A 15,242-nucleotide genomic window follows, 5' to 3' on the forward strand; every position below is an offset into this window, starting at 1 on the left:
CCATAGATCTTTCTGCTCTGCTGGGAAATTCATGAGTCCCCATTTGTATTTTGTCTTTAAATGTTCTTAGTCTAAATGAAATAAAAGGACTCAGAGACTGTCAGTAATCATAGGCTTATGGATACATGCATGGTTTCTTATCCATCACTGTAGCAAAATGCACCACTGGGAAGCCCTCCTCCTATGTTTGAGCCAGAGAGCAGTAAGGAAGTGCAGTCAGCATCACCTGGTCAGGATGGTTGGGACACGTCACCTTTCTCCCTGAGGGACAGCTGAGGTTTACCCTGGACGACTAGGCAGTCCGGGACCTGACTTGAAGTCAGGCAGTGTGGGCAGAGGACAGGATGCTCAGCTGCATGATGAGGGAGCATCACTTGTCCTGTGGTAGGTGGACACCAGGCAACTCCACATGTCCACAGCCTCTAGGCTCCAGAGAGGGCAAAGCTGACTGACCTCTTGCTGTTTCTCGCAGCCTCCTGCTCGGCGGATTTGGAGAGGCCTTGCTGGTTTTCTCAGAGCGGAAGGGCTCCTAAACCCGGGAAAAGTGGACTCCCAGGCTGTAGTGGAGAACACCGCATTCTCCAGGTGATAGAAGAAAGCAAGGATGGAGAGGCGTCACTGCTCGCTGCGGCAAGGAGAACTCTCTTTCTGGGGTCTCTAGGATGCTTCAGGGAGTGGACTGTGTCGAGAGGCTCCCCAGGTCCAGCTGACTGTGCCCCGCGCCCAGGCGTGCAGAGAGAGATGCAGGGATTCACCTGCATGGGGATGGCTCCGCCTTCCTGGATTGCTGCGCGTGCTCCTTATTAAACACCCTTCAGCAAGCAAGCTTTCACTGCCGGGTGGTGGAGGTATTGTATCGTGTTTTTGGTTTTGTTTTGTGATTTCACAACCTGGAAGTCTTCTCTGAGGATGTCCTTTCCTTGCTGTCAGGTTGGCTTGCCTCGAACCCACACTCACTCACTTAGGGGCACACACAGACTTCCATGAGGGGGCTTCCCCTGGGGGCCGAGTGCGGCGGGGGGGCAAACGGGAGTCCTGGGCCAAGTAAGACGCCAGCAAGGACACTGTTTCTCTCCAGCACTGAAGACTTTCTGTGGTTGTGTGTTGTGTTGAACACCCTTTTGGGCCCACCATCAGGTTAAATCAATTACCCAAGGGTAATGATTACCACTGATGAATAAGCACTGACGGATGAAATAAACGTAAGTATGCAAACACACACATATTTTTATTCATAACCCATGTAATTCCCTGATAGATCAGAAGAGTTTTCAAATCATTGGAACCTGAAATATATTTTTCAGGCCAGATTAAAAATGTAAAACTCTAAACCTTGCCTTTATGGGAGTCTGGAGAAATGAATTTGCATGGAATGGTCATTTGATTCTGAACTTTGATGGTGGTTTAAGAAAATAATGTCTAACTGTAAATATCCCTGCTCATAAGAGGTTTTTTGAATACATTATACTCTGCTAGGTGTCAGTTTTGGTCATTTTGAGATGTCAAAGGTAGTCAAGTCCGGAGAGTCCTGTCCGGGCAGGATCCAGGCATTGCAGGATTGGACACGCATGTCAGTAACGAAGGACCATCTCCAGCATCTGGGAAACAAGCCTTGTCCATTCTTGGCCTTGTGAAGACTAAGGTCAGCTGAGTTAGGACATTCTTCTCACACGTTTTCTCCAAGCTGTTGCACAAAGAAGCAGAAGATGAAACAAATAGGAATGGATTAGTATATGCAGACCTTGAGTACCTTAAATTCATTTCCTTGTCTTTTCCTGGTCTCTGCTTGTCATTTAAGGTAAAGATGTTTAGAGTGACCTTTATACATATATAGTTGCACTTTGCTTTTTGTTCCTAACCTGTGATGTCAGACTTGCTGCTCGGGATCAAATAGAAAATCTGGGTTTACAATTTTCCTTGTTCTATTACTCCCGTAAAACCCTCTCTGTACTATCGAGGCTGGTTCCCTGTTTGTGGAAAGTGACATCTGTCCAAATGTCATCTTATGTCTGTCCTTCCAAGTGTCATTTGAGCAAATAAGATTCCTGAGGCTGGAAAGAGCTGTGCACAGTTAACAAGCCCCCTCCCCTGTTCTAGCAGAACTGACTTCAATAACAAAAGTTAGCAAGTTGCAAAAGCAGCAAGTTTTTTTTCTTTTGAAAGAATCTCTAGCAAGGATTTTTTTAAAAACTACGTTCGAGAATTCCATTGTTTTTAAAATCTCAAGTCTTTTCTTAGTTTGACACCAGCAAGAGGCAGAGGGTAGGGGTTACTTCAATATATTGTTCTGTTTCCTTTAGCTTCCATTTCTTCATGGGCTTTTTTCTTCAACCACCATCTTTTATGCCCAAGTTCACATGCTCAGCTCTGATCTGAGGATGAGCCTGTTGTTATTCAGTCGCTAAGTTGTGTCCGACTCTTTGAGACCCATGGACTGCAGCACACCAGGCTTCCCTGTCCTTCACCATCTCCCGGAGCTTGCTCAGACTCATGTCCATTGAGTCGGTGATGCCACCCAACCATCTCATCCTCTGTTGTCCCCTTCTTCTCCTGCCTTCAATCTTTCCCAGGATCAGGGTCTTTTCTAATGAATCGGCTCTTTCCATCAGGTGTCCAAAGTATTAGAGCTTCAGCTTCAGCATCAGTCCTTCCAATGAGTATTCAAGACTGGTTTCCTTTAGGAGGATGAACCTAGAGCTCTGTAAATCAAGGGACTTCTGTCTCCTTAGCTCTTAATCTTTGTGGCTCTCTGGGTCCTTGGGCCCCCAGGCAGGGAATCCACATATAACCCCAGCACTCCCTTTTACCCGAAATGATCCATTTGGTCAAGACCTATCTGGGGCATGTCCTTGGTGGCTGCAAGTCAAAGCCATGGTGTTTTTAGTTTTTTTTTTTTTTAATTTGTCCAAATAATGAATATGATTTCTGTCAAGAGAGGCATGGTTCTGTCTGGTGGTGTATTATTACAAATCTGCTATGGATGTAAAGAAAAATAAACTACTTATTTTCTTGATAATTTGCCTTTCTCTTCAATGTTGACAGGAGAGTAGAGTACAAAAAAAAAATTGTTATCCTGGGGGAGTGAGTTCTTACATTTTAAACACAGGCCTAGGGACTTCCCTGGTGGTCCAGTGGTTAAGACTCTGTGCTGCCACTGCAGGGGGCACAGGTTTGATTCCTTGTTGGGGAACTAAGATCCCTCATGCCCTACAGTCAAAAAGAAAGAAAGAGAAAGAAAGAAATCCAAATACACCAGTAATAATAATAAAGCCAAAACACAGGCCCAGACTTCTACCGGCGTCCAGGCCACTTATCTCTGCCGGGCGAGTTCCACCCAGCTCCTCCTGTAGACCTGCCCTGGCCCGTAGGGTGACCACCGGTCAGCTGTGGTTGCTGAGCACTGTGATGGTGTTTCCACACCTTGCAGTTCCTGTCTTTCTCTTGAGTCTGGGCTGGCTCTGACATACTGGCGGCCAGTAGGAGGTGATAGAAGCTGCCAGACTTCCAAGGTGGAGTTGAAAGCAGCCTCCATCTTCTTGAACAGCCTCTGGGAATCCTGAGCTGCTGTGTAGAGGTCTGACTCCCCTGAGGCGGCTGTGCTGGAGAGACCAGGGACAGGAGCCCCACAGATGGTCCTGCTGCACCCAGCCTTCTAATGGCACCCAGACGTATAAGGGAAGCTGCCCTGGACCCTCTGGGCCCAGCCATTCTACCAGCTGCCGAATGCCAACAGGTGGCCTCAGTCAGTGCCATGTGGTGCAGAAACATCAGAGCCTGCATGATGCCTGACCACAAAATCATGAGATAAAGCAGCATTGTTTCAAGCCACTATGTTTTGGGGAAACTTATCACACAATAGGGGCTTCCCAGGTGGCCCTAATGGTAAAGAGCCGGCCTGCCAATGCAGGAGACATGAGACGGGGTTTGATCCCTGAGTCGGGAAGATCCCCTGGAGAAGGGCATGGCAACCCACACCAGCATTCTTGCCTGGAGAATCTCATGGACAGAGGAGCTTGGCGGGCTACATTCATGGGATCGCAGAGTCAGACATGACTGAAGCGACTTAGCGTGCACACAAATATGCATCACATGGTAGAGAGCCTTGCATTCGCCTTCTCTTAGGTGGATCTGATCTGAGCACTCTCAATCCCTCCCCTGAATGGACTCTTGCTGCAGAATAACCAGTGTCTGCTCCAGGTGTCCTCCACCCCGGAGCTGCCCTGAGGAGGGGGCCCCGCTGACAGTCTGGGGCTTGCCCAGATACCCATTACAGAGCAGGATCTATGCCTTTGGGTCAAAGAACCTCACATTCATTCATTCAAAAGATACCAAGAACCCACTATGTGCCGGACTCTGTTTTGGGGCTTGTGGATACGACTGTGAATAAGACGAGTGCCTTGAAGCTTACTTTCTAGTGGTAGAGACAAGAAACAAGTAAATAATGAAATTTCAGAGAGACTTAAATGCTTTGAAGAAATATTGCCCAGATGGGAAACACAGTGTTCTGAAAATCTGATGAAAAGTAAGGGATATCTCTTCCAAAATGTGCAGTCTCATACCTGCATGCACACACAGACACCTACACACATATATACGCACACACATATATACTGACACACGCACACAATTAAGCATGTAGTCAGGGGATTTATTCTCCAAGAAGTCCATCTGTTCAGCCTCTGTTGGACTCCAGTTAAGAACAAAGGACTGAGAACCTCTTTGGGGGACATGGGGTATAGTTGATTGTCCCCATAGTGGAATGTCCCCCACTGGTCTGAGTGGAGGCCAGATCACAGTACCAGATGGGCCTTGTGCAGACAATGGTGCCATGGAAGGCTCGGCCCTGCCTCAGAGTTGCTCTCAGCTGGTGTGGGAGAGATGTGCAGACCTGAAGATGGATCTTGTGGTCAATTTCAAGGACATGATGCACCTGGTAGGAGCCTGAGGAGATGCTGGGAGGAAACGTCCGGCTGTGAGGCCCAGCATCGAGACTCACTGTGGGCCTCGCAGAGTGTCGCCCAAAGGCCTTCACTCCTGCGGCCTCTCACCTAACCCTCAAAGGAGCCGCCGGTGGAGGAGCTGCCATTGGCCTCGTTTCTCAGAGGAGAAGGTAAGTCGCCTCCCTGTGGGGGATGGGGGCGCGGGGATTGGAGGGGCCTGTGTGACCTCGAAGCCCTGCCTTTCAGCATCCACGGTGTCTGTCCTCCCCGTGCGGGTGACAAGGGGCTGGAGGGAGCAGAGATGGACTTGGGAAGTCTGGCCACAATCAGGGAGTGACCGCTGGCACATCAAGACTCAAGAGGGCAGGCTGTGGGTTGGGCTAAGACTGGGCTGTTTTGAAGGCCTGGCTGGGAAGTCACAGTTGTGAGCTCCGTGATTCTCCAGTGGGGGTGCAGTTGCTCCCCCACATTATATCGCCTGCTCTTCATACCTCCGGACTTAAAGATGACACCTCTGAGAGCCTGACAGGGCAGGAAAACTCAGCCTGCTCACCGCTCCTGAGCTGAGATTCCAAGGCGGCTTTCACGACCCTTTTGCCCTGGCCCCTCCCATGTTACGGGTCATCTGTGGGTTCTGCCCACCTCAGCCCCACTCCACACCACTGGGGTCTGAACAAACCAGAGGAGCCAAGCCCCCTCACTGGCAGCCCTTCTGCAGGGCCGAGGGGAGTGCTGTCCCCCGGGGGCGTCAGCTGCCCTGGCCCCACACAGGCGGTCTTTCCCGCAGCTCCCAGGTCCTCTGACCCGGGCAGTGAACCACTGGGAAGGCTGAGCAAATAGTGGAGCTTGCATGAGGCTACCTGTGTTCTGGAGACTTTCAGAGACTTGGCCATCCTGTGCTCCTGGTGAAATGAGGGATCCTTTGCTCCTGCCGTGAGCTGGTTTTTTCAGTGGCCTGACCAGCAGCGGATTGCCCTTGGCAAAGCAAACATCGGCATACAGGCCTTCATCCAGTTCCATCCAGGACACACTGGGCTGGGGTCTGAAGGAACGGCGCCCCTCTCCACCCCGCAGCTCCCCTTCCCTTGGCTGCGGAGGGTGGAATCCTGTTTAAACAACCACCTGAGCCAAAAGGAGCATTTGAGTCATTTATTTTGATGACTGTGTGAAGAGGCTGTGGGCAGGGGCCACTGCGCCCCAGTGCAAGGCCACTGTGTCCAATTTTGTCTTCATACCCGTCACTCTGAGGGAGCCCCTGGGAGAGCAGTGGAGACCTTGGAGACATGGGGATTCAATCCAGGCACCGTTGCCTGGGTCCATGGATCTGCATGGCCAATTATTGAAAAGGGCTGTCTCAGTTGGGGACAGACCCCTAGGTTCTGTCCATGTTCTCTCACCACCCCGGCAAGTGCTGTTCATCATTCTTTATTGATCGCCTCTTCTCTTCATCACATACCATCGAATACCCACTGGCCGCTAGTCTCTGCTATCTCCAGGTGTCTCCAGAATGCTCCGCGTCTTCCAGCAGAGCTGACCTGCCATCTCTGTTACTGCAGGTGAGGCCTAGCTCTTCACACAGTGAGGCCATGGATGCTCATCCTCCCATGGGGGCAGCTGTAAGTTGTCCTGGAGGCAGGAGCTCCCTTCCTGGTGGGAAGTGCTCTGGTGACCTTCTGTGTGACTATAAACTACAGCAGACACACACTCCCTGTTCTTAGGGATGCCCCAAGTCTACAAGAAGACCCTAAGACTGAGATTTTTTTTTTTAATTTAAATTTTTAAAAATGTAAAAATTTTTAAAATTCTATTTATTTAATTAAAAAAAAAAACAGCTTTATTGAGATATAATTGACATGCCCTAAAATGTATTCTTTTAAAGTGTATAGTTCAGTGGTTTTAGTATATGTACAGAATTGTGCAACCATCACCACTGTCTAATTTTATTTTTTTAAATATTTATTTGTTTGATCCCTGGGTCAGGAATCTCCTGGATCCCCTGGAGGAGGAAATGGCAACCCACTCCAGTGTTCTTGCCTAGGAAAACTCCCATGGACAGAGGAGCTTGGCGGGCTGCAGTCCATGGGGCCACAAACAGACAAGACTGAGTGAGAGCACAAACAAAACCAGCAGTTGGCTGCAGAGGGTCTTAGTTGCAGCATGTGGGATCTAGCTCCCTGACTAGGGATTCTACCTGAGCCCCCTGCACTGGGAGCATAGTGTCTTAGCCACTGGACCACCAGGGAAGTCTCACCACTATCTGATTTTAGAACATTTCCATCAGCCCCAAAAGAAACCTTGTACCCATAATCACTCCTTCCTCCCTCCCCCACTCCTGCTGACCCAGGTAATCCTCTTTGTAGCTCTGCAGATCTACCTCTTCTGGAGATTCTGTATGTACAGGGGTTACGCAGTAGGTGGCCTTTTGTGTTAGAATCCGGTTTGTGAGTAGTTCATGTCCTTCTATCAAAGCTGCCCTCCCTGGTAGCTATGCATCTGCCTGGAGGAGCTGGCGGGGCAGGTGTCCTGAACATGAAGAAAAGCTGGGGGTGGGAAGAAGGCTGCCCAGACATCTGCAGGTAGGCGAGGGAGCTCCAGAGAGGCAGCAGGAGAGAGGTGGTCCACACTCTTGCAGAGCCCAGTGGCCACATCTAAAGTTCATTTTTTAGCCAAAGCCCTTTATGATTCTCAAGCCTTCAGTAAAGTCTGTTTCCCATCACAGCCTGCTATTGGCTGTCCTCCGGGGAATAAAGGGCCAGGGTCTCCCATTTGTGGTGAAGCTGGACAGGGGAGAGGAGGAGTGGTCACCACTGTCCAGCTGGTGCTTCCACTTTAAAAAGCTTTCAGCTCCCAAAACTGTCCTCCTCTCTCCGGAGGTCTTGAAGGTACAATGGAGTCAAACTCGTCATTATACTTGTGTGTGTTGACTACTTATCACATGTTCCTTAGTAAAGTGCTCTCGCCTGGAAAGAAGGAGAGAACCAACATGGCCATTTGAGGGTTCAGTTCCTGCAAAACAGATTCACGCCCACAGGTGACAGACGACAGGGACCAAGAGAGTCTTCCGTTATGAAAGGAGAAAAGATGGCCCCAGTGTCCCACTTTTCCAAGAGCCCAGGCCATTTGCAATGTGATGGGGCCAATTCCCCACTGCTCAGATCTGAGTCAGCCTTGTGACTTGCTCTGGATGATAAATGCAGTGGAAGTAACCCTGCCCATTTTGAATTAATGCCTTATTAGAAGTCTTGGACACTTCCACTTGCATTCTTGGACTTAATCCTGCCAAGCCAGTTTAGCAAGAATGCCCCCTCCCTCCACTTGGTACCTGATCGAGTTTCCTCTTGGTATTTTTCCATCCACTGACTCCCTTGCCCTGCCCATTGGCTGTAAATCCCCAGCTGCTTCCGTTGTATTCCAAGTTGCATTCAGTCTTTACCTCCTGTTATCTCAAGCTGTCTTGACCCCTATTGCAATAGTCTTAAATTAAGTTTTTCTTGCCTGTTTAACTCTCTCTGATGCATATTTTCATTGACCACTTCCATTGTGAGAATTAGTCTGGATGACCTGTTGGAGAATGAGAGACCATGTGGAACAGAAGTCAGTCCTCCCAGCTGAGGCCATTCTAGACCACCTACCCTCAGATAACTGCAGTCACGTTAACAAGCCAGGTCAAGATCAGATGGACCCCGAGGCTCTTGAGAAAGAGTAAATGTCCCGTAGTTCACTCCACAATGATTTACAGTGAATTGATTTGCAGCAATATGGCTCAGATGGTAAAGAATCTGCCTGCAATGCAGGAAACTCAGGTTTGAACCCTGGGATCAGGAAAATCCCCTGGAGAAGGAAATGGCAATCCATTCCAGTATTCTTGCTTGAAGAATTCCATGGACAGAAGAGGAGCCTGGCAGGCTACAGTCCATGGGGTTGCAAAGAGTCTGACATGACTGAGCAACTAACACTTTCACAGAGAAGAAAAGCAGAGCAGAAGGACCTTTAAAAAGAGCCTCTGCCCTGAGCACCATGGATCCTGCAGGGTGTTATGGCTCCCGGGGCATTAGTGAGGGGGCAAATGTGTGTTTTTGGCCGCTGTTCCCGGAAAGGAGGGAATAGAGCTGCAGCTGACTGCGTGGGTATTGCAGCCATCGGGCAACAACACAGAAGGGAGGGAGAGAGCTGCCTTGGGCAGGGAGGGACCGGCTAGCGCTGGGGCTGCCCTCCTGGGATGTGTCAGCTGGGAAGCGATCAAGTCCTATATTCCAAATCCCTTCAAGTGAAGGCATTAGGACTGAGTTGTCGATAGCAGGCGAAGAAGTCTGCATTATCAGCAGCAGAGCCTCAGGCTGGTGTCACCCCTTGAATGTTCTCCTCCCAGTCTGCCCCTCCCCCCGCCTGGACCTACTGTTCTCCACACAGCTTCTCTCACCTCCTCAGCCCTTTTTTTTATTTTGGCCAATTGTGGTAAAAGATACATAAGATAAAATCTATCATTTTAAACCATTTGTAAGTGTACACTTAGGTGCATTCACAGTGTTCAAAAAACAAAGATCATGGTATCCGGTCCCATCATTTCATGGCAAATAGATGGGGAAACAGTGGAAGCAGCAACAGACTTTATTTTCTTGGGCTCCAAAATCACTACAGATGGTGACTGCAGCCATGAGATTAAAGGACTCTTGCTCCTTGGAAGAAAAGCTATGACCAAACTAGACAGCATATTAAAAAGCAGAGACATTACTTTGCCAACAAAAGCCCATCTAGTCAAAGCTATGGTTTTTCCAGTAGTTATGTATGGATGTGAGAATTGGACCATAAAGAAAGCTGAGTGCCAAAGAATTGATGCTTTTGAACTGTGGTGTTGGAGAAGACTCTTGAGAGTCCCTTGGGCTTCAAGGAGATCCAACCAGTCAATCCTAAAGGAAATCAATCCTAAATATTCATTGAAAGGCCTGATGGAGAAGCTGAAGCTTTAATACTTTGGCTATCTGATGTGAAGAGCTGACTCATTGGAAAAGATCCTGATGCTGGAAAAGATTGAAGGCAGGAGGAGAAGGGGGTGACAGAGGATGAGATGGTTGGATGGTATCACCGATTCAATGGACATGAGTTTGAGCAAGCTCCAGAGTTGGTGATGGACAGGGAAGCCTGGTGTACTGTAGTCCATGCGGTTGCAGAGAGTCGGACATGACTGAGCAACTGAACTGAACTGAACGGGATTGTACAATCATCACTGATGTCCATTTCCAGAATTTTTTTTTTATTATCTCAAGTAGAAATTCAGTACCCATTATATAATAACTCTCCATTCCCTCTATTCCTTCCCTATCTCCTAGCTCCCAGCAACCCCCTTTGGAACCTCTATTCAACCTTCTGTGTCTATGGATTTGCCTAGTCTAGGTATGTCATGTGAGTGGAGTCATATATTTGTCCTTTTGTGTCTCTCCAACACTTTATTCTTTTTAAAAATTTTTAATAGAAAGATTAATTGATTTACAATAATTTGCTGGTTTCTGCCATACCTCAACATGAATCAGCCACATGTTACAGCATGTGGGATCTAGTTCCCTGACCGGGTATCCTGACATGAGAGCCTAGCTTTCGATTGCGGAGTCTTAGCACTGGACCACCAGGCAAGTTCTTGCACTTTCTTTAATACCCATCCCCCTTCCTTTGGCCTGCAAGAGTTGGGTTGCATGACTTTGGCCTTGAGGTGTCCCTGTTCCCATCAAATCCCCAAACAAAACAAACAAGTCACTCTTCCTGGTCACTCTGAGCAGGGCTGGGAGGACACCCCACCCTGCATTTTCTTCTCTGCCTTTGAGTCCAGCTGTTCTCACCCATGCCCTCTGCAGCCCTGGCTGCTCCCACTGCAGGTGGATGGAGAGCATGGATGGCACCATGGGCCTCAGGTTTGTCTCAGCAATCCCCAGAGAGTAGGGTCCACATTCTTTGAGCAGCTCCAAGGGGCCTGCCCAGTGTGAGGTCAAAAACTCAACGAGTAAGTTGAGCTTCAGTAGCCGAAGCCCTGACTTGAGGTGAGTTGGAATCAGGCCAGCCCTGTGGGACTGGAACAACCCGATGGAACCTGAGGCCTGTAGACACCTTGTCTGTCCAAGGTTGGTGAGGCCAAGGAGATGCTGGGGAAGACGCAGAATATTGCTAAGTTTCCACCTTCTGCTGCTCCTCCCTCACAGACACGCAAACATACACACTTGCTCACTCACAGACACTCATGCACACCTGCCTTGGGGACTTATGTTTTTAAAGCCTGAGGTGAGAGGTTTACTCCAGCTATTAATCAAAAATGTGTTCTAGAAGACCCTGGGGGCCATGAACAGTGGGATCAAAGGTAACACTGAGAAGGAGAGAGGGAGTTTTCCCCAACTTCCTAGAGGGTACAGTGCTGCTCTGGCCCTTCAGCACACTGGGGACAGTCCCGGGGGCCTATGGACAGGGGCTGCGGTGGCCCTTGAGGTGGGGAGGCTTGAGGGCCTGTGCTTCCCTGAGGGGGTGTGGGGGGAAGGGCTGGCAGCTTGTTGTTGCGTGTCCCCCCTCCCAACCCCGCCCCGGGGACTCTTTGGTGGTCTTCCATCAAATCAACTTTGCCCCCAGTGGGAGACCAGATAGTAAATCCACTTTGTCCTCAGACGTGGAATTTATTTTCTTTCTTCACTTTCATTGTGAAGCTGATTCTTCAATGTTGAGAATTCTCTACCTGCCTTTTCTTGGTTAGGGGGGTCACGGCTGCCTCTGTTGGACAGGGGGTTCCGGGCAGGAGTGGAGGAGCCCCATGGAGCCCCAGTTCTTTAAAACGGGAGGGGTAAACTAGTCTCCTCATAGATTTGTGGAAATACTTAAGTGGGAAAAAGTTATGTGTGTGTGTGTATAAGTATGTGTAAACATACATTCACTGCATATGTATGTATGTTTATGTACACGTACCATATATAGACCATCTGTGGATGTATGGGGCTTAGATGGCACCCAGCACATCATAAGCCATAAATGTTACTGTTGAATCTTATCATCACCTGGGACTTTCCCTAGTGGTTGGCTTTCTGTGGCAGGGGACTTGGGGTATCCAAGTAAATGAAGTGTGACCATGAGGTAAAGTGACTTTAAAATCTCTTTGCACTCACATATCCCAGTGAGTGTGGAAGGTTACCTAGAAACCTTCATTCATTTCTTTAGGGAGTCATAGAACAGAGTGGATTCCATTCTCTACACGTTCACAAGCGCCAATCTCTGATGGCTCTCTGCACCACCGAAAACCATGGTTGCTCAGGCTGGTTCATGTTCCCAACTTGTGCAAACACTTTCACTCTCTTGGGCTTCCCTGGTGGCTCAGATGGTAAAGAATCTGCCTGCAATGCAGGAGACCCGGGTTCAATCCCTGGGTTGGGAAGATATCCTGAAGAATGAAATGGCCACCCACTCCAGTATCCAGTATTCTTGCCTGGAGAATCCCACAGACAGAGGAGCCTGGCGGGCTACAGCCCATGGGGTCGCAAAGAGTCGGACACGACTGAGAGACGTAACCCAACACCCACCTCTTACGTAAAGGGAAAATGGAAGCTCTCAGATGAGAACTGTCACCTTCCCAGTCTCTTCCGGACAAACCTGCTCCCCTGAGCTCACCTCAGCCCTGCTTTTCCCTGTGGAGAAGTCCCTTCCTGCTGCTCATTTTGATTCCAGCCCCACCTGCCTCCTCAGGAAGCTGAGCTGCCCTCTCTTGGTTATTTAAACTTTCCCTGACAACTGGCTTTAAACACCCTCAAGTCTTTCAACACAACAACAACAAAAAAGGAGAACAAAAAAAATGCTGAATTTGACTTCTTTCTTTAACCCAGTCACCAGCAAGCTCCCCAGGTATCACCAAAACATCCACTAATGAGACAAAGCCGAGGGCGCCAGCTGCTGCCCTGACCGGGAGGAGAGAACAGCAGTATCCGGAATTCAAAACCAGGAAGACAAGGTCAGAGCTTGCCAAGAATTGCAAGTTTGGTTTGATGAGGGTATCTCAGGTGGGGAGTAGAATCAGGTAATCATGGATCAGTTCAAAGAGCCGGACACGACTGAGCGACTGAACAACAATGTTGGATCAGAGTCCCACAGTCCAGGCCGGGCGGGATGGCAAGGTGAAGGGACTGAAAAATCTTTAGGGACAAACAGGTGATGCTTTTCACAGAACAGCTGTCTTGCGGGGGAGGTTTCCGTAGGAAACACTTTGCTTGGGAGTCCCCTAAGAGTAAAGAAACGCCAATACAGACAGTGGAAGGGCCCTGCCTTGTGACTTGTGACTTCAGGCAGTAAGGTGTAGTTTCACTTCCCTCTGTCCAGGCTGAGTGCGGGTAAAAGGTTTGGTTCTCAGCCTCAAACTTCTGCCCTAGCTCCTTCCTCCTGTTCATGACTCTACTTCTCAAAAACCCCCCCAAAACAAGAAATAAACAAAAAAGCTCTTCTCTGCCTGCTGATGCCCCTTCCTCCCCTCCTACTCATTCCTGCACCTGCCTTGGGAAGCAGGACTCACTGAGCCAAGCCTGGATGCCACAGAGGCCTCATTATCTCCCTGTCCAGTACCAGAGGTCAGCGCTTGGGGATAACTTGGGTTTAAAGAAGCAGCAAGGCACCTAGCACCCATCTGCCGCCTCTCCCAGATCCTGAGTCCCAGAGGGCAGTCAGCACCAGTGTTTGCCCAGCAGTGGGGACAAGAAAGGAGCGACTCCCTGGGAGTGAGTCAGGGAGAGTCAGTGAGTGAAATGCTATGGGAATCAGGAGGACACTTCCGGCTGAAACGAAACAGACAGGCTGGGAGCAGGAAATGGAATCAGCACACAGTGCATTGTTGCAGAAAGACACTTTCTTGTCATGTCTCCGAGTCTCCTGAGATCTGAACTCATGCCTAGGGTCCATCATGGGCAAAAGCAGTCGGTCTCAGCCCTTGCCTCTTACTCCAAGCTCTGCAGCCCAGGGCCTGGCTGGTCTGACTCAGGCCAAGCTGGTGAGTGGAGCCTGGAACTCTGGGTGAAATTGACCCAGTGGCCAAGGGTAGGCTTTGCTTAAGGGGTTCAGTGAGCAGAAGGCCCTTCCTTGACAATAACCGTGCCCCCACCTCAGTCTCGGGGGGTAAAGTGCTGGCTTCAGGTCTTTATCTTTCCCTCTTTAGCCTTCAGTAAAGTGACCTTTTGTGGGAAGGAGGAGGTGCTGGGAGAGCGTCTGAAAGTCAAGGTGAAACAGGACTCCCTGTGTCACTGGGCTTCTCCAAACTCCTTCCAAGAGGTGACTGACCACCTTCCAAGAGGTGACCTCCTGCCCGGCCTCCACCAGGTAAAGATGCTTCGAGAGCTGGTCCCTGCATCCTGCTGCACTCCTTCGTATCCACCTTGCTCTGGCCTCCACCACCACCCTCTTCTCCCCCAGCTGGTGGCTGAGGCAGGTGGCTCCTTGCTGTGTCTCTGCTCTGCAGCCCCAGCCCACCCCTCCTCGCCTTGCTCAGAGCTGTTCCATTTCCCTTGGATTTCTAGGGAGCTTGTTCACGCTCTACACCCCTGACCATAGATAGCATGGCCTCCTGATCCTCTGAGGGACCATGTAACCCAGCTGCACCCCAGGGCTCTAGCAGCCAGCTGCCCCATGGGATAGGACTCATCTCATTGGACTCACAGGGCCTCTGATGATCCCTCCACCTCTACCCTCTGCCCGCTGCCCTCCCATCACCAAGCTCCTCTGAAGGGTCAGGTGCAGACCTGCCTTTACCCAGCTGCCTGAGCACAACAGTCAGAGAGGTGTCCCTTCCTCCACACTTGTGCCTTGGACACAATTTGGTGAGTGAAGCTACAGCTGAATCGCAGCCTCCCAGCACCTCCTCAACTGGGCACCTGGGCAGGGTGCAGCCACACAGCTGTGCCCTACGTGGAGACGCTGGGTCACCTACCCTGGGAACCCAAATGAGTCAGTGTACCTTCCTTCTCTGGTCCTAGACATCATATCTGCGCTCCAATAGCTTCCCCTATAGAGCAGGACTTTTTAATTTTTTGCTAACTCAGTTAAGTTCAGTTATAAAATTGATGATGGCCATTTATGGAGCACCTACAGGTATTTCTTGTAGCATCCCATTTGAGCCTCCAGAACCCCTCTGATGGGAGGTATTAAGGCCCCTAGCAGGCCAGCAGAGAAGGCAATGGCAACCCACTCCAGTATTCTTGCCTGGAAAATCCCATGGGTGGAGAAAGCCTGGTAGGCTGCAGTCCATGGGGTCGTGAAGAGTTGGACACGATGGAGTGACCTCACTTCCACTTTTCACTTTCA

The 15,242-nt window shown here is 49.8% G+C and overlaps 1 protein-coding gene across 3 annotated transcripts in view; it reads left to right on the forward strand.

The window, feature by feature from the left end:
- The window catches only part of TMEM241 (transmembrane protein 241), a 123,867-nt gene extending 120,857 nt beyond the window's left edge, over positions 1–3,010 (forward strand). The window contains exon 17 of one of the 3 annotated variants that reach the window (XR_011462503.1): positions 473–542. Coding sequence is in view for 1 of the 3 variants with exons in the window: in XM_070361940.1 (XP_070218041.1) it covers positions 473–533 (61 nt within the window). In the remaining 2 variants the exon portion in view is untranslated. Of the gene's footprint in view, positions 1–472 lie in introns of all 3 variants that reach the window. The other 2 variants (XR_011462504.1, XM_070361940.1) reach the window with 2 other exon arrangements.
- Positions 3,011–15,242: the final 12,232 nt, after the last annotated feature.

This window comes from Bos mutus, chromosome 24, assembly GCF_027580195.1.
Source record: "Bos mutus isolate GX-2022 chromosome 24, NWIPB_WYAK_1.1, whole genome shotgun sequence".
NCBI classification, from domain to species: Eukaryota; Metazoa; Chordata; class Mammalia; order Artiodactyla; family Bovidae; genus Bos; species Bos mutus.